Source organism: Clarias gariepinus, chromosome 5, assembly GCF_024256425.1.
Source record: "Clarias gariepinus isolate MV-2021 ecotype Netherlands chromosome 5, CGAR_prim_01v2, whole genome shotgun sequence".
Classification (NCBI taxonomy): domain Eukaryota; kingdom Metazoa; phylum Chordata; class Actinopteri; order Siluriformes; family Clariidae; genus Clarias; species Clarias gariepinus.
In genome coordinates this window covers 11,104,210-11,122,219 of record NC_071104.1, presented here as the reverse complement: position 1 = coordinate 11,122,219, position 18,010 = coordinate 11,104,210, and the positions used below count along the sequence as shown (strand labels likewise).

Genomic DNA, 18,010 nt, shown 5'->3' with positions numbered 1-18,010 from the left:
ATCTTTTAACTGCTGTAATTTGTGAGGTGGAGCTTTCTTGTTTGCCCAGCACATCTTACAAATGCTGGGGAATTTGGTGGCCAAGTCAACTTGTTCATTAAACCTTTTTCATGCATAGACATTTCTGGCAGTGTGGCATTATGCTGCTGAAAGGATGCACTGCCATAATGAATAGGTGTACAGTACTTTGATGTAGTAGGTATCAAAGTAACACCCAGGTTTCCCAGGTCATCTCATCCACAGAGCATCACACTGGCTTGCCTTCTTATCATGCATCCTGGTGCCATATTCTTCCCCAGGTAGGTGTAGGTGCTGCACACCCAAAAAAGAAAAATGTGATTCATCGGACCAGGCTGCGTTCTTCTATTGCTCCATGGTCCAGTTCCGATGACTCAGACCAGTCTGCAGCTACGCAGCTCCATATTCAACACCTGTGCTGTGCGCTCTGACGCCTTTCTATTCGAACTTGCGTTAACTTTTTCAACAATTTGTCCTAGTACCTTTTTCATGGGATTGCACCAAACTTCTATATTAGGCTTGGCGGGATTAGGATTAGGCTTGTTTTTGTAAGATAGAAAGTGAAACCTACAGTTTTTTGTGCATTTGGAGGTCTACGTCGTCCCAGCCAACATCCTGGAAATTCTAGTCTAACCACGCACATACTGTACAGTAGGAGCAAAACGTGGTGGTGCACCATCCCGCATGAAGATAAGGTCGCCAATGTTGCCTGGTTCATTTTCTCCCACCTTGAACACACTTGGTGTTCCCCTTTTCTGCATAGCGCTATGATTTGTAATCCCACTATCTGGTGCCAAGAGGCATTTCTTTAATCCTCTTGACCATTTTTTTCTTAAACTTGTCTTCACCACTGTTTCCACCAGCTTGCTTATTAGAGATCTAAATTTGGATTTCTTTACAGCTGCTGTACACAATTTGTGTATTGTTAAAATTGTACAAATTAGCGATGGGTTGATGACTTAGATGAACATGTAGTCTCGGGGGGTGATTAGTTCATTTTCTACTGGGCGCGCAGGTGCAAAGCATCGCAAAACCTCTGTATGTTACAGGAAACAGAAATGAGTGGTTACCTTTGAGTCTTTTGATTCGAGTCGTTGATTCTTTTGTCACATGACTCCCATAGACGCTATTATTATTTTTGATCAAAAGAACCTGATGGAAAAAAAGATTTGTTCATTTTGATGTACGAGATTCAAAGAACCGAGTCACTAAAATGATTCAAACTTCCCATTAGAAGTGAATTTCATTCATTCACTCACTGATTCTGTAGAGGGTTGCAGAGGGCCTGGTCAGGGGACACACACACACAAGGGCAATTTGGGAAGACCAGTTAACATATCTGCATGTCTTTGGACTGTGGGAGGAAACCAGAGTACCCGGAGGAAACCCACCAAGCACGGTGGAAACCAGCGGTAGGAATTGAACCCGGACCCTGGAGGTGCTAGGCCATAGTGTTGACCTGAATTTAATTTAACTTCAAGATTAAACCAAGGTGATAGTGATTTCGACACTAGAACAGTTTCTTGTTAATTAAATAAGCGATGACATCTTTTATTTTTGTATTTACAATGCATCAATATTTAATTCATAGAAAAATAGTGCAGTCTTCTATGTACATAATAGTCTTAGGATTGTTCGGTTGCTTGGGCGTGAACCCAATATACTCTGAAGTTCCGTGAAGGGAAAAAAAAATGCTTCGGATTTTTGGTTTGCTTATCAAGTCCGAGAATAATCAACAGCATGGGATGTGTCTGAATGCCATGGCAGCCTGTGTAGTCATACTGTATCCAGGGCAGCTCAACACAATCACTTCTCTCTGAGATCAGGCTGATCCGAGCTCTTGGATGACTTCAGTTAAAATTGAATTTAAAGTTGAACGGTCCTGAGCCGAAAGGGTTAAAGCCCTGGAAGTTCTCCCAAGCCCCATGGAAGTGGTGATGGCCTCCTCCTTGCTTGCTCTCAGGGTCCAGGGGGTCTTCACCCTGGTCAAACAAACTCCTCATTTCTGCAGAAGAGCACAGAGATAAAAGGTGTCAAATCGATCTTTTGACATGCATCTTTACATGATCAGTTACATGCTAAATGCCTCACACATTAATGGGGGAGAGTGTATGCAAAATGGTCGCGCAGTTTCTATATTCAAATCTAGACCGCTATGGTACGAGGGGCGTTCAAGTCAAACCAGGACTTGTGAAAAAATTGCTTACGAGTGAAGCTGTAAAACTGATTGCTATTTACCTTCAGACACAGTACATATGCCAAAAATTGCCAAAAAATATTGACTTGCATGCCTTTACATGCAAATGAACTTGAGCCCATAGAGTTTAATATGATGTTGGCCTTTGCAGCTATAACGGCTTCAACCCTTCTGGGAAGGCTTTCCACAAGGTTTAGGAGTGTGTTTATGGGAATTTTTGACTATTAATGATGTTGGACGAGAAGGCCTGGCTCACGGTCTCTGCTTCAAAGGTGTTCAAAGGAGTCCTGAGTCCTGACCTCAACCCGATAGAACACCTTTGGGATGAATTAGAGCGGAGACCAGGCCTTCTCGTCCAAAATTAGTGTCTGACCTCACAAAAGCACTTTCTGGAAGAACGGTCAAAAATTTCTATCTCCAATAGTGATTGGTGAAAACCAGCGACCATAATTGGTTGGTTTGATCTGAATTCCAGTCTGATTCGGTCCTAATTCACTCAGCAAAAATATTTTGTGGCAAACTTAATTTGGCTACATAACCAAAATTGCCCCAATGTCCGTAATTAGGTTGTTTTTGAAAGTTAGAACTACTTTGATGAAATGACGTCAGGACAACATGACAATGGGATGGTGTTGACCGAATGCCACAACGCGATGTTGCAACACCATTAACACCAAACCGATGATATGAGTGGGACTCGAGCTCCAGTCGCTGCAGTGCTTACAACCAACCACTAAGGAACAAGCTGTTAGCGCTAGTAACGAGAACACAACAAGAAAATTAAATAGAAAATCAGAGAAAGTGCAAAAAAGTAGAGTAGTTTGAGAGCTAAGAAGTTAGGATGCGAAACATGAGATGTGTCCAAGTCAAACCAGCAGGATCTCTGCTCGGGATTCTGCTGTACAAAAAGTACAAGCAATTTGGGAACACCAATTAGGCTCATCTGCATGAGGAAAACAGAGCACCTGGAGGAAACCCACCAAGCACAGAACATGCAAACTCCTTCCCTGGGCGGTAATCAAACCCTCGACCATAGCGGTTGCAAGGCCACGGTGCCAACCAAAGCGCCAGTGTGCCACCTTTAAAAACTATGCTGACATCAATACAAGTATTTTATAATGGCCACCCAACTTTAAGGTACTTGCTGGATACTATGTTCAAGCATGACACATCAAAAGATTTTTTTTTAAATCAGCAGACAAAAGCAAACAGTCTGAGGGTTTATTACCTGGATCAGTGAGCACTTCCTTGGCCTGTGCGATGTCTATGAACTTCTTCTCAGCCTTTTTCTTCTCTTCGGGATCCTGGAAGTTGTCCGGGTGCCACTGCTGTGCCAGCTTTCTGTAGGCTTTAATGATCTCCTTCTTCTGTGCTGACCTAGTATTCACACAAGCCCAGCCGTTTAGAACTCACGTTTAGAACTCACGTTTAGAAATCACGTTTAGAACTCATATTCAACACGACACACATCAATATGAACCTTCACAGGTTATCTAATTAAGGATTTCACCTCTTGACGCCAAGGATCTTGTAGTAGTCTTTCTTCTGGGACTGCTTGAGAAGGCGCTGTGCTCGCTCCAGACCTTCCTTTATCTGACGGTCATTCTCGCTGAACTCTTTTGCACTCTCAAAGTCCTTAATGGCTGCAGAAGATGCGAGATGGTTAGGAAATCATTCTGTAAAGCAGGTCTGATCCAAAGAATCATTTGAAGGTCTAATTTAAGGCAGGGGAATTAAATAATCAGGGCATGACATAAAGCTGTGCTTGATTAGAGATGATTAGAAACTGGACTAAGAGAGTACATACACTTTTTTTCTGCGATAAGCATGTTCTGTATGTATATGATGAGCTAGATGTTTGTCAACTATTTGCCCCTTCATGTTTTTTTTTTCGTACTTGTCAGACTTAAATGAAGGAATGATATTACACAAAGATAAGTAAATACAGAATGCAGTTTTAAATGTGGAATTTAAGGAATAAAAAGCTGATATACCTAGCCCTAAGTGAAAAAAGTAATTGCCCCCTTGCTAAATCATGAATAAACAGATTTTTAAAAAGCTGAGTTAAATTACACTTGCCACGTTTTCCCAGGCCTGATTACTGCCAGGCCTGTTAAATCAAGAACTCTCGCAATTTTGTTAAGTAAGTGACTGGTACAGCAGCATTGATACCAGGCCGTTTCTGAAGCTTTAAGATTTCCAGAGAACCACGGTGAGAGCCGTTATCCACAAACGATAAAAACTTGGAACAGTGGTGAACCTGCTGGAACAGCTGGACTACAAAATTACCAAAGTTACCAGGGCACAACCACAACACATCCAGGAGCTCATAAAAGCATCCAGGAAAAGATCTAAAGAATTGCAGGCCTCACTCGCCTCTGCTAAGTTCAGTGTTCAGGATTCAACCGTGAGAAAGAGACTGGGCGAAAATGGAATCTATGGGGAGAGTTTCAAGTCATATTCTGTTGACTAAGAGAGAGCAGAACTTTTTAGAATGTACATCTGGCATACAGTAAAACACAGCGTTTTATAAAAACATGGTGGTGGTAGTGTAATGGTTAGGGGTTGCTTTGCAGCTTCAGTACTTGGATGATAAATCCAGGTACAAGACTTATAAGTCTATCTGATGCAAGTTTGCCAAATTGATGGCATTCTGTGCTCTGCCTGAAGGAGAATGTCTGGTTCAAGCGCACTTGGGTTGGACAACGATTGGATAACACACCAGCTAGTCCACCTATGAATGGCTCTGAAAGTTTCATTGAAATGAATGTGAAAGACTCATCGACTGTTATCGCAAGTGCTAATGGTTTTTGCCAACAATGGTGGAATTATTAGATTTAGGGGCAATTACTTTTCCACATAGAGCCAGGTAGGTTTGGACCGATAAGCCGATTTCCACAATTACATCCACAATGAAGATCGTCGATCAAGCACGTTCTTCACTTGTTAAATCGACTATACAGTTTGCTGCTTTGAAGAGCTATGTACAGTATGTGGAGGTAAGATTTTGAAATGAAACGCCACATAAATTTACCGTTTTCATATTGCTCATCCTGGAGGTAGGCCTCGGCCCTGTCTTTCAGAGCGTTCACATTCTGTGGGTCCGAGCTCAGGATTTCGCTGCACACTGGGATTGCTTTAGCACCTTGCTGATCCTGTGGCCAAATCAAACCAAAGGGTGAGATTATTACATTAATGTTCTGCAAATTTAATAGGACAGGGAAAGTGTCTGCAGCAAAGCAGAGATCAGATTGAACAGCTATCAGCGCCACCTGGTGGTCAGTGAGGGAATAGAAGTTATCACCTTAGAAAGACAGTGGCATATGCGCTCCTTGGCATGAACAGTGTAATGGGGCACATTCGGTTCCGTCTTCATAACCGACTCGTATTTGCTTACTGCGTCTTCGTACCTGTGTGTGAGAAAAAAAGAAAAAAAAAAAGACATTCAGTCCAACTGGAAATTTTTCTACTTGATAAAGTGTTTTCCTGCCTCTTAAAAAAAACTGATCACACACACACACTGCCAACAGGACTTATGCAGCAAATTATTTAATGCTGAAAAGCAAAAAAGAACATTTTGTTCAAAATTTTTAACATTGGTGACAAAATGTGAACATTTCTTTTTTTTTATTTTTTTTTTATCAAGTAACAAGTAACCCTGCTGGAAGACAGATTAAAGCCGATCAAACATATATTTAATACTAGATGTGCCCACAATTTCAAGTACAACGCAATCTGTCGAATTTTGAGATTTTATTTTTATTACATATAAGAAAACAAGTTAACATTTACATTATTTAAAGATACAGTATCAATGTCAATTAACTCCAATCTGACTACTCCCATCCATCTAAGAACCTCTGTAGTCCTACTAAGGTGACCATTGTTTTCATTCCAATGACCGTAGTAGGAGGTCCCGTCAACATTCACACACACTACATGCAATCTGGGTCTAATCTGCATGTCTTTGGACATTGAATGTGGGTGGTAACTGAAAAACCCAGAGCACAGGGAGAACATGCAAACTCCATGCACACAGACCCGATGCAAGAATGGAACCCGGGTCCTGGAGGTGCAAGGCGACAGTGATAACCACTAAGCTACCATGCCGCCAAAATCAGACTACATGTACAATATATATTTTTTGTAAACATATAAAGTAACTACAAACTAAACCACAACTCAGTGATTAGCATTTACTTACATATAAATATAGTCATTTACATAATGAATGTGAATGGAATATGTATGTCTGGTTTTTTTTTTTTACATTAATTTAATAACAAAATTTATTTGCCTATATATATATAATATATACACACACACACAAACACACAGTATGAAGTTTGACAAAGGGAACAGAACGTATGGGGTCAGAGATGTATCGCAGAGAAGGTGTTGAACAGATTGCCGTGAGCCAATGGAGTTTCTGGAGAATTGAATAACGAGGGAATAATGGGGCGATATATCAGTACTACTATAGCTGATGAAGTTGATATGAGATGATCACAATCTCAATTCTTAAATTTACATAATATCATATGGACTTATTCCATTAATGTAATGTATTTCTTTCTCAGCGACACAGCTGGGATTGAATCTGTGCTGGTGATTTGCTGGCAGTACACACCTCTGCTCCTGGATCAGCTCCTCAGCTGACATGATCTGCTTGTTGAGCTTCTTGACCTGCTTATAGTGGCTGAAGCACTGCTTATGGTCTGGGTCCAGCTTCAAACACTCTCTCACTTCACTGCAGACAAAAAGGCATCGCATTTACAGAATAAAAATCTCACTCGAACATGAAGTACAAAAATTGTCAGGCGTGATCCTGACACAGAAGCACCAGTCCTGCTGCAGAAGATGCTGAATCACAAAGAAACTTACTTGAGGGACATCTCGTGATCTCCCAGGTTATAATAGATGGTACTGAGCTGGTAGAAAGCCTGAGTGTTGTCGTTCTTGAGTTTGGATGCTGCTTTAAGGTCACTGATGGCTTTGCCCATCTCACCCAGCTGAATGAAGCACTCCGCTCGGAGCTCTCTGGAGTAAACGTCCCACACACATGTCTAAGGGAAACACAGTCACAGTAGGGGTGTTCAAATAACAAAATGCACCTGTGCTCAAATTTACACTGATCAGCCATAGCCTTAAAATGCAAAACATTAAGCTCAATGCCTCGCAACATGGACGTGAGTGGCGGATGCAGGGGCCTCCATGGATCAGACCTGTTTGTCGGTCACGTTTTAATGAATGCTCGGCCATATTGAGATCTGGGGGATCAGCAGACCGGATCAACAACCTTAAACTTTTTACCTGCTGGGCCACATACACAGAAAGCTGTGACTTCTTTTAGCAATTTGTGCTACATTGAATTTTCTGTGGGATCAGACCCACAGAAACTGGACTGGACCTTCGGTCACTACAGGAATAAATGATAATTGACCTAACAGACCTGTTTAATAGTATATAATCGATGGGTCACGAGTTCACTGGTATATAAATAAGGGGTCACCAGTTCGCTGGTGTATAATTGATGGGTTACCGATTTATTGGTATATAATTGATGGGTCACTAGTTCGCTGGTATATAATTTATTGGTCAACAGTTTACTGGTATACAATTGATGCGTCACAAGTTTACTGGTATATAAGTAAGGGTCACTAGTCTACTGGTATACTTTATAAATGATAATCAATGTTATTTATTTCGCCGGGGGTGGTGCAAAGTAAAACATACCCTTAAGTACTGTACATGAATTTAGCATTAAAAGGCTGATAAGGTCATCCATTATTTACAGTAAAATTACAGTAGTATACAGTGGTCTGTAGAGGTAAACATATTATTCATATTAGTACTCATTACCATAATACATACAATTTTTTCACTGGCTTATTATCCTATTCACTTTTATAGAAAGCTTTAAAGGAGAATTAAATTTGATCTATCCTCACTGTCGTACATACAGTAGTTGATCAATTGGAATGGTTATTACCGTCGCGCTCACCGCCGCGTAAAAACGTCAGCGGCCAAAATAAATCAGTTGCATTTCAAAGTAATTCGTAAATCGGCCGCCAGGTGGCGCAAAGTGACATTTTCGCTCGTTGCTGTAAATACAACAGTGACTGTTATACAGCGTATCTCTGTATCGGTTTATTGTTATTTAAGTTCTGGATTATTTCAGGTACTTTAAACACATTGTTGGGTTACTCATGTTGGCTCATATGAGATGTGGTTTACAAATGAACACCTGGTTGGGTTATTTTGACCCATCAACTGGTTTATTCATTATTCTTTCCTTTCTCCAAATATCAGCCTGCAGAATGTTTGAAATATTACTGTTTATTGTGTTACAGGTGTAGTTTTAAGAGTTGTTTAGGCAGGAATGCGTGTGTATACAGCTCAAAACCTCCATCAGTTATTAAAGATAGCGGCTATTTAGAAAACATGCCCAGTGATTTCTGAGCTTCAGGAAATCTCCCGGCGCTCTGCGCATAACACCGGGCCAACTCATGTCAGAAAGAATTTATAAACGGTTTCTAAACATGGGCTATTGTTTTTTTACTTATAATATTTGTTAATTTAATTTAAATCAGGTTTGGGCTCAGGACTTCGATTCGGCATTGTAATTCTCCTCTTTAATTTACTCCATAGTTTTAATCAGCGCTCAGCCGCATGCATGGAGTTTTCCAGAGCGCACCGGCAGAAGTAGAATAATGATTATGAACGCGTCGGGAAAACAGCAAGCAGACTGACTCTGACCATTAAAAAAAACGTTTGCGTTCATTTTCTGACGCGCTCAAGTTCACCAAAAACAATACAGAACAGCGCAGCTTACAACACTTACAAAATCACAACGTTTTTTCGTTATTGTGAGTGCGCTTAAATAAAAGTTGAGTCTTATAAAGGCATGTAGTCTTATATAGTTTTATTATATAGTTTTTGCACATTAATCTGACACAGTTTTTTCAGCCTGTCACGGCGTGCGCCCAAATCAATATCGCTCCTCGCTCACTAGTTAGGCGGCCTCCCCTTCAGACATGCGAAGCAGCGGGACCGCAGAATTACACATGACTGGTGAGCTATCGTTGCTATCGATGCCCGGGCTTGCACCCCGCGCTATAAAATACTCGGGGTTTGTTGGGTTAAAGTGGATTTTACTACGCGCTGTGTATGCAGCGCGCGTGCAACAACCCGGAAGTGCGGCATGCAAGCAGGGCAAATGGAACGCGCCCCAGGAACTTCAAAGGAGCGAGAGGTGGGAGGGGCCGGTCCGGCCATCTGCGGAGAGCAGAGTCAGCGCGAGCAGACGGATGGCCATTGCACTCACACCGCGTAGTAAAATCCACTGTAACCCAACAAACCCCAATCATCACCAGCCGTGCCTTATTCCGTCATGTCATGTGGGCATTATAAGCTTTGTATTGAAAACTTCTAACTAAAAAGTGGCAGCTGGCACGCCTAAAAATAGACGCAGGTTATTTTTTTATAGTCTAAATAAAAACCCTCCGATTTAATTTCCTATAGTCTAACCAGCGCTCAACCGCACGCATAGTTTTCCCGAGCGCGAGGAATTTTTTTTGTGCTAAATAATGTTTATGCAGTATAAGAATTCCTATTAATCCTGGGTTGTTCTTTTAGTGTCACTATAGTGCTTTACAATGCCAGACAACATTCAAATACAAATTATTCACCCTCCCCAGGTGTGAATCGGCTGTTCTCACCTATTCAGAGGAACTGAAATGCACTTCTCCCCACTTTAAAAACCTCTTGAATCTGAGGCTCTTCTGGAGACTTTCAGTGATTTCAATTTGTGTAATTTTAATCTCCTGGATTCTAGATTCTAAAGTTGACATTGTTACCTTTTTTAATCATTGGAATGGAAGAACTTGTTATTTTCCTTATGATAGCATAAATTGCATTGTTTTTAATCAGTCTATACACAATAATATTTTTTGGGTTTTTTTTTTTTAAACGGGTATGGGGGCTATCTTGGTTCATTAATCTCCGTGCCTGGTTTAGTATTCAGTGCGCATCTGTTATATTACAACTATCATAACACTCAAATACCTTTTATTGGGGGTTAAGTGACTGATGTGCCTAACATTTTTAAGCTGAGCCTTTGTTTCACTGAAAACGACCGCGACACCCCCCTCTCTCTCTCACAAACACACACACACACACACACACACAGAGCCGACCAAATCATTAGCACCTCCCTCCCCCAGCACCTAAACTGAGTTGTTTGAGTAACATGGGTCGAACCCGTTACAAATCATAACAGTCTACTGCATTTCATTCTTATAATAACGCAAAAACACAAGCGGGGCTGAAAGACCGACATCTGCTGACGCAGTAGAACGTCCTAACACTGTTTTAATTTTATGGTCATTTATTTCAGTTAATAAATCTACTATAAATTTAAAGAACACAAGAAATAAGATGACACAAATCCATACACGCTTTTTTTCTAATTACAAGTGATAAAATCAAAAGGCTCAATGTGTTAACATTTATTGTGCTTAAATTTGATCCTAATAAGATTTGATTTAATTTAAATTTTAGAACAGTGGCAGCTGGAACACCTAAAACAGATGCAGGATTATTTTTTTATAATCTAAATAAAAATGCTTTTTTAAACGTGGGCTATTGTTATTTACATGCAATATTTGTTAATTTAATTTAAATGGGGTTTGGTCTCCGGAATGTTGAGCATCAGGATCCTCTTCTTTACTTTCCTACGTAGAATCAGCGCTTAATCGCACGCATTAAGTTTTGTAAATTCGTTTAATGTTTAATAGTAAATAATGACCCCCGTTGCGCTGTACCACCGCTCGGAAAACCTTATGAAATACAAGTTAAAGACAATTATGATGATCTACCACGGCGTGCACGTGTGATGGGTGTACGCCCAAATCTACTATAACTACTCCCTCACTCCGTAGGCTCCCTGAATAGGCAGCAAATGGACGCAGCCGCCTATTTGTGCCGGCTGGCGATAATTAACGTTAATATGATCTCGGGCTTGCTCCGCATTATAAAAGCAAGGCGCGGAGGTTTGTCTGAGGTCTGGGAAGTACGTGATGTAATGGAGAATATAAAAAAAAAGCATGTCAGTGGGGAGATGTGACGCGGCCCAGGCGCTTTAAACAGGGGCACTAGAATTCCGCCCTTTGATCTCCGCGCTGAGGACAGCGCGAGAAAGAGCTGCGCGAGCTCCCGCGGCATCTACACTCCCGCACCGTGCCCGCCCTCGCAGCCCCGCTGCCGAAGAGGAAAAGTGTGGTTAGGTTTTTGCGTCAGCGAGAACTCGCGCCGGCCATCGACAGCGGGAGAAGCGCCGTCACGAGGGAGCGTGCAGGAGCGCTGCCTCCGCGTGCTCAGTTCTGCCACTCCGTGCACCAACACTTAGCATCAGCTGTGTGCCCGCATGCCAGTGTGGCACAGCCCCCAGGACTGCACATGCACAACCTTTATCCCATTCTTTCCATTCTCCCTCCTTCAACACTTTCCTTCCCCATTTTGCCTAAATAAATTACCCTTTTCCCGTAAGACCTCGCCTCGTGTCCGTGCTTTATGGTGCCGCCCGTGCAACATGGGTCGAACCCGTTTACAGATCATAACAGTCTACTGCATTTCATTCTTATAATAACGCAAAAACACAAGCGGGGCTGAATGACCAACATCAGCTGACGCAGTAGAACGTCCTGACAATGTTATAATTTTTATGGTCATTTATTTTAGTTAATAAATCTACTATAAATTTAAAGAACACAAGATATAAGACGACACAAAACCCTACACGCGTCTTTTCTAATTACACGTGATAAAATTTAAAGGCTCACTGTGTTAACATTTATTTGGTTTAAATTTTATCCTAATAAGATTTAATTTAATTTAAATTCTACATTTGTATCGTCATTTTGGTTCTGTGATTATAAATTTGTTTAACTACAATGTTTTAATTGATTTTATCCGCTACTACCTGCAGTTCTAAAACTCTGTGTCTCATTAATCCAGCAGAGAATGAACTAAGGCATAAGGCGTCAGCCTGTAGTTATATAGCGCCACTCAACGGTAAAAGCCAGCAAACGCACAAAGCCAAACGGTACCGCCGAGCGCGGCGACGGTAGGACCTACATTCCGATTGATTAACCACTGTATTAAACAGAAGGCTGCACACTCAGAGCTCCTTCACTTATTGCTTGTGTTGTGTGTACGCTTGAATTGTGGGTCAGATCATGATACCAAAAAAGCAATCAATACTGGTACAGTAGCTAACTCACTTCAATAACAGTGTCCAGGAGCGCTGCCGCTGAGCCGTAGTCTCCGTGTTTGAAATGACTCTGCGCCTCGGTCACCAGTCTTTGGATTTCGTCCGATTTCTTCAGCTGGCTCTGTGCTTCCTGCTCCTCTCTGCTGCTGGGGCTCGATTTCAGCTACAGGGCCCAGTGAAATAACACACACGGAAAGCATCACATTTGTATCTCTTTGTAAAGAGACATTTATAGATCATCACCTCTTTCAGATGAAACAAGATTTATTTTAATTTGTTCTTATGGATGAGAATTTCAGATTTCCAAGTGTACCTGAACAAAACCACAAACCCACTTCGGTTTTATAATACGGACATAATAAAAGGTTTGTATACGGCATGAACAAGCAAATTTCACTCACTTACTCGCCTATACCGCTTTTTCAGGGTTACGGGGGCCTGGAGCCTATCCCAGGAGACTTAAGGCATGAGGCGGGGAACACCCTGGACACACACTATGGGCGCTTTGGGAACACCAATCAGCCTAACCTGCATGTCTTTGAACTGTTAGAGGAAACTGGAGTACCCGGAGGAAACCCACCAAGCACAGGGAGAACATGCAAAGGTCATTTACACAGAGGCGGGAATCGAACCCAGACCCTGGAGGTGCGAGACGGCAGTGCTAACCATGCCGCCTTCAGCAAATTTAATGATTCTAAACCTGGAAATCTTCATTCAAGACCTACCACTTTTTTGAAATCGCTCTCAGCCTCGTCGAGCTTTCCCTGTTTCAGTAGTAGACTCCCTCTCTGAAGCCTTGCCTGTAACAGATCACCCATTACCACCCGCTCATTAACACATGACATACTGTATTTCATATCATCATACGGAGCAAAACCTACCGATGTAAAATCAGGCTTAAGGTCGATGACTTTGCTTAAATCTGGTAAAGCAGATTTCGACTTGCCCATGGCCAGGTAGACGGTGGCTCTTCTGTAGTAGGCCATGTAGTTTTTTGGGTCACCATCTATTTATGCCAAAGAGATCAAAAGATAGTCAGAAATATTTAGACACAAAAGTTAAGAAACTTTTTGAAGGACCTGACCAACTTACCAACAGCTGCGTGAAAATGTGAGAGTGCGTCAGCCAGCTGTCCGGCAGCCAGGAGCTTCTTCCCCATCTCAAGGTGCTTCTCGACGCTGTTCTCACCACTGCACAACACTCCTGCAATCGAAAGGATATACTCACTCATTCATAGTCTATACTGTTTTATCCTGTATACAGGGTCGCTGGGGGCCTGGAGCCTATCTCAGGGGACTTGGGGCACTTGGGTGGGATACACCCTGGAAGGTGTGCCGATCCATCGCACAGCACTCTCACACACTACGGAAAAATTTGGGAATGCCAATTTGCCTAATCTGCATGTCTTTGGACTGTTGGAAGAGACCTGGAGAAAACCCATCGAGCTTGGGGAGAACATGCACACAGACTCCAGACAGGAATCAAATCCAGACCCTGGAGGTGCAAGGCAATAATGCTAACCACCTCGAAAAGATACATAGCCAAAACAGGGTATTGGTGCTAACATGTACATTTTCAAATAAGATCATAAAATATTTTTTCCCCATTTTTTATAATACTTAATGTTTCTTATCCAGGCTTAATTTTTTAGATACACATACACATTTATATTTTTATCAGATAAAAAGAAACACATTTGCTAAATACAATTTTATGCCCTTTTACGCCCTTTTACGCTAGTCTGTAACTTTTTAAAATTAAAATCTTTTAATGATCTTAATTGTCATTCAGATAAAATCTGGATGATTTAGATTTCACATGAAAAGACATAAACCTGAAAAAAAGTCTGTAATTCCATAATGCAAACTTGTTAAGATATTGCAACATGAATTTGACACTACAGATTTTTTGCTCTTTGAGCTTTTAACAAAAAAAGCATTTTTAATAACAATTTTCACACATAGACGCTTATACCAATTTACACCAACCAATCAATAAACATATCACATATCGATCGATAAAATTCAAACAATGAATCAATAAAGAAATATAAATAATTTGCATCTTAAATTATTATTGTTTAAAGCGAGAAAGTATAACACTGAAAAATGGGCACATATAAAATCATCTCTCCAAAATGTCTCATGTTAGCAACTTGACATTTTTAGGGAAGCAGATTGGTCACTTCCATGTTGCATAAACTTCACAAGTAGATTCTTTAGGCACACACATTTCCTGTGCATAACGTATGTTATATGTAAAAATAAATAAAAAAAAAATCAGTACCAGGCTGATTCGGCTGTTTTGATGGACAGTAAAGGTTAAGTTAAAATCCCGTTGTTGGTTTTCTGGATGCTAACATCAAGGGGTTGCCACAGTGCCAACAGTTTTTTACATCTGATACACTTTCTAACGCAACTCTCCAATTTTATCTGAGCTAGGGACTGGGACTGCATCCAGTGGTTGGGGGTTTGAGCATCGGATGGGAATCGAACCTGGGGCTTCCACATGGCTGGTGAGAAACCTAATACTGAGACACCAATGCCTGATATACTATATATATACAAAATACTAAATTATTGAGAATGAAAATTGCTACATTTTAACTGCATATGCTTGATTATTATTATTACTATGATTATAGATAAAAGACAGACACTGTAATCTTTTTAATCACACACATCACACTTCTTTATCTTGGTCTTGAACACAGATGTCTGATTATCAAGTCATAACTAATGGTACAGCTTGACTCTATACTAAAATACACTACTACTTAGCACACTAGAAGCCCTTGACGCCGAATAAACCTATTAATGCACTTTCTTCTGGTCTTGTTCAGGTTACAGCTGTACAGATGTGTGACAGGTCAGTAAGCTGTCACATGTCTGTCTTTATCATCTGTATGAAATCAGGAGCTTCTTACCTTCATATCGTAGATCGAGCAGCACGAGCACAAAGGGCACATAGCTCACAAGTTTGTACGCGACTGGTTTATAGGACACCATTGTATTAAAAAAGGCTTTCTTTTTGGTTGTAATCTCCGCTCCAGTTAGAGTTACGGAGTTGTTTTCACGCTCTACTCTCCACTGCGCTTCCACGCCAACTACTCGCCAAGTCAGCCGGACCGATAGCGTCCGCTGGGTCGTGGGTCACTCCGATTGGTTCGTTCTGTCTAAGACGCCGCCCACCTCTCTCTGATTGGTTCGTTTTGATAGAAACCACGCCTACGCTGGCCGGTTCAACTAACACTGGCCACGGCATCCTTAAGTGGCGCGAGTGCGCGTTCACGGCGTGTGTCAGCTGTCTCTTAATGTTTTTTCTCTCTGAGTGTGAGAGAAGTAGGGCAAGCTCTTCTGTACTGTACTTACATGTATGACCACAAGTATGTGAACGTCTGACCATCTGCCACAAACCTACAGAGGCACATGAGAGTGTGTCGAGAGTGCATTTTCCATTCACTGGAACTGAGAGCCTTAAAGATGTTCCAGCGCACAAATTGACCCAATGGAGTTGGGTTTGTGGAAAATGTTAAGGGGAAAAAAAAATGTAAGCACGAATGTGGTGTAGTGGTTAGTACTGTCGCCTTGGACCTCCAGGATCTGGGTTCGATTCCCACCCTGGGGTCCTCCCACAGTCCAAAGACATGCAGATTGGGCTAACTGGCATTCCCAAATTGTAGCAATTTACATTTAGGCATTTGGCAGACTCTCTTATCCAGAGCGACTTACATTTTTTATCTCATATACATCCGAGCAGTTGAGGGTTAAGGGCCTTGCTCAAGGGCCCAACAGTGGCAACTCGGTGGTTGTGGGGTTTGAACCTGGGATCTTCCGAACCGTAGTCCAATGCCTTAACCACTGAGCTACCCCTGGCCCGTAGTGTATGTGTACCCCACTGCATGCCAAGGCCAAGGATAAAGCAGATTGATAGAGGCACATGAATGAATGAATAGGATTCCCCTTAATGGAACTGGGGGCCCCAAAAGTGTTCCAGCAAGATTTTCGCACACAAACTGAGCTCCATCAGGTTTGTGGAAAAAGTTAAGTGAAAGACCTTAAGAACAACCAGCACGAGCATTAAAACTAACTCACAATGTTCCTGTGTTTTTACCTTCCACTGTAAACTATTACAGTAATGTTTGCCAATCGCGTCCACTACGTCACTGAGTCCTGAGACTTCAACCCCGCTAAATGCGTTTCCAGCCTCCTAACTGTATCATCCAAATGAGGACGGGTTTACTGTTGAGTCTGGCTCCTCTCAGGGTTTTGTCCTATTAGCATCTCAGGGAGTTTTTCCTTTTCCACTGTTGCCTTGCTCATCCGGGGCAATCTGACCATTTTAAATTATAATTTTTTTTTTGCACATTTCACACTCATTTCCCTAATTTTGATTCTGTGAATCTGCTTTACATGCTCTGTATAAGGAAAATGTAATTGAACCAAATTTACAGATGAAACCTTCTGGTGCCCACATACTTTTGGCCACATTATGTGCACTATATGACTTTTGTCATTTCAACCAGAGTATTATGTTATTATATTAAACTCACAGTATAATATGCTTTAAATGCTTTAAAGCAAGTCATATACAAGGATGTTTTGTGGCTGTGATTCTATTGGCCATAGAATCGTGGCCCAGATGCATTTGGATAAAAAAAAGGCAATGTGTGAAAAGTACCATTTAATGATATTAATATATATTTTTTATTTTAATGTACATAGTAATTAAGAATTATAAATATTGTTATTATATATGCTTGGCAGCATGAATAAAAAATGAAAGTGGCCCAACTGTATATAACTTTTGTCTTGTCAGAGATGTTCTGACTCACAGCTGATCATCAGACAATGTCCTAGAGACCAGATTTAGACATGTCCATGCACTTTTTTCCACCTTGGTATTTGGTAAATGTGGGTCAGCACATAAAAATCTGCCTGAAATGCAATGATGTTTTTACATTGATGTGTATAAAAACAATAAATGGGACATATTATACATTATTATACTCGAAATTAAATATTCTATTTTCAGTACACGCCAGCACAATCATGGGGAAGTTGTACAGAATTAGATTATCGACACTCTCCACAAGCCACAGAAGGTTCTCGCTGAAAGGGCTGGCTGTTCTTAGAGTGAATATTTATGGAAAATTGACTGGAAGGGAAAAGTGTAGTAGGAAAAGGCGCACAAGCAACAGGGATGACAGTACAACTACTACAACAAACCAAGATGCTCGATGTCTAGTGTGAATTTTCTATGATCAGTGATGATTTTCAATATTACTATGCTTGTTTCATGCAGTTCACCTGACCCTAACCTTGTAGAGAATCCATGGGGAATTTTCTGGAGGAAAATCAGTAACATCTGACCCAACAATACAAAAAGCTGCTATCAAAGAAACTTGGTCTGATCATCGCCCTGACATTGATGAGGTAATTTTTGCTACAGGACCAAGTGCACTGAGCTGTACTCAAAAATGAAAGATTTTTTATTTTAAAAAATGGTCTGGAAAATAATTG

The 18,010-nt window shown here is 41.2% G+C and overlaps 1 protein-coding gene across 1 annotated transcript; it reads right to left on the bottom strand.

The window, feature by feature from the left end:
• Positions 1 to 1,537: 1,537 nt before the first annotated feature.
• Positions 1,538 to 15,576, bottom strand: dnajc3a (DnaJ (Hsp40) homolog, subfamily C, member 3a). The gene is made up of 12 exons (XM_053495930.1): positions 15,415 to 15,576; positions 13,581 to 13,691; positions 13,370 to 13,494; positions 13,214 to 13,288; positions 12,499 to 12,651; positions 7,100 to 7,281; positions 6,846 to 6,965; positions 5,520 to 5,625; positions 5,250 to 5,370; positions 3,726 to 3,858; positions 3,444 to 3,592; positions 1,538 to 2,023 (listed from the first exon to the last, which is right to left on the bottom strand). The coding sequence occupies exons 1-12, from the start codon at positions 15,494 to 15,496 to the stop codon at positions 1,869 to 1,871; spliced, it is 1,512 nt and encodes a 503-aa protein (XP_053351905.1). The 5' UTR covers positions 15,497 to 15,576; the 3' UTR covers positions 1,538 to 1,868.
• Between the last annotated feature and the right edge of the window lie 2,434 nt (positions 15,577 to 18,010).

Bases quoted from the DNA above. Each gene is read 5' to 3' on its own strand.
- dnajc3a (XM_053495930.1), bottom strand. From the start codon at position 15,496: ATGGTGTCCTATAAACCAGTCGCGTACAAACTTGTGAGCTATGTGCCC. The intron at 5,626-6,845 runs GTGTGTACTGCC...TCTCACACACAG, and splicing joins GAGCTGATCCAGGAGCAGAG to GTACGAAGACGCAGTAAGCA. The intron at 3,593-3,725 runs GTGAAATCCTTA...TGTGAATACTAG, and splicing joins AAGATCCTTGGCGTCAAGAG to GTCAGCACAGAAGAAGGAGA.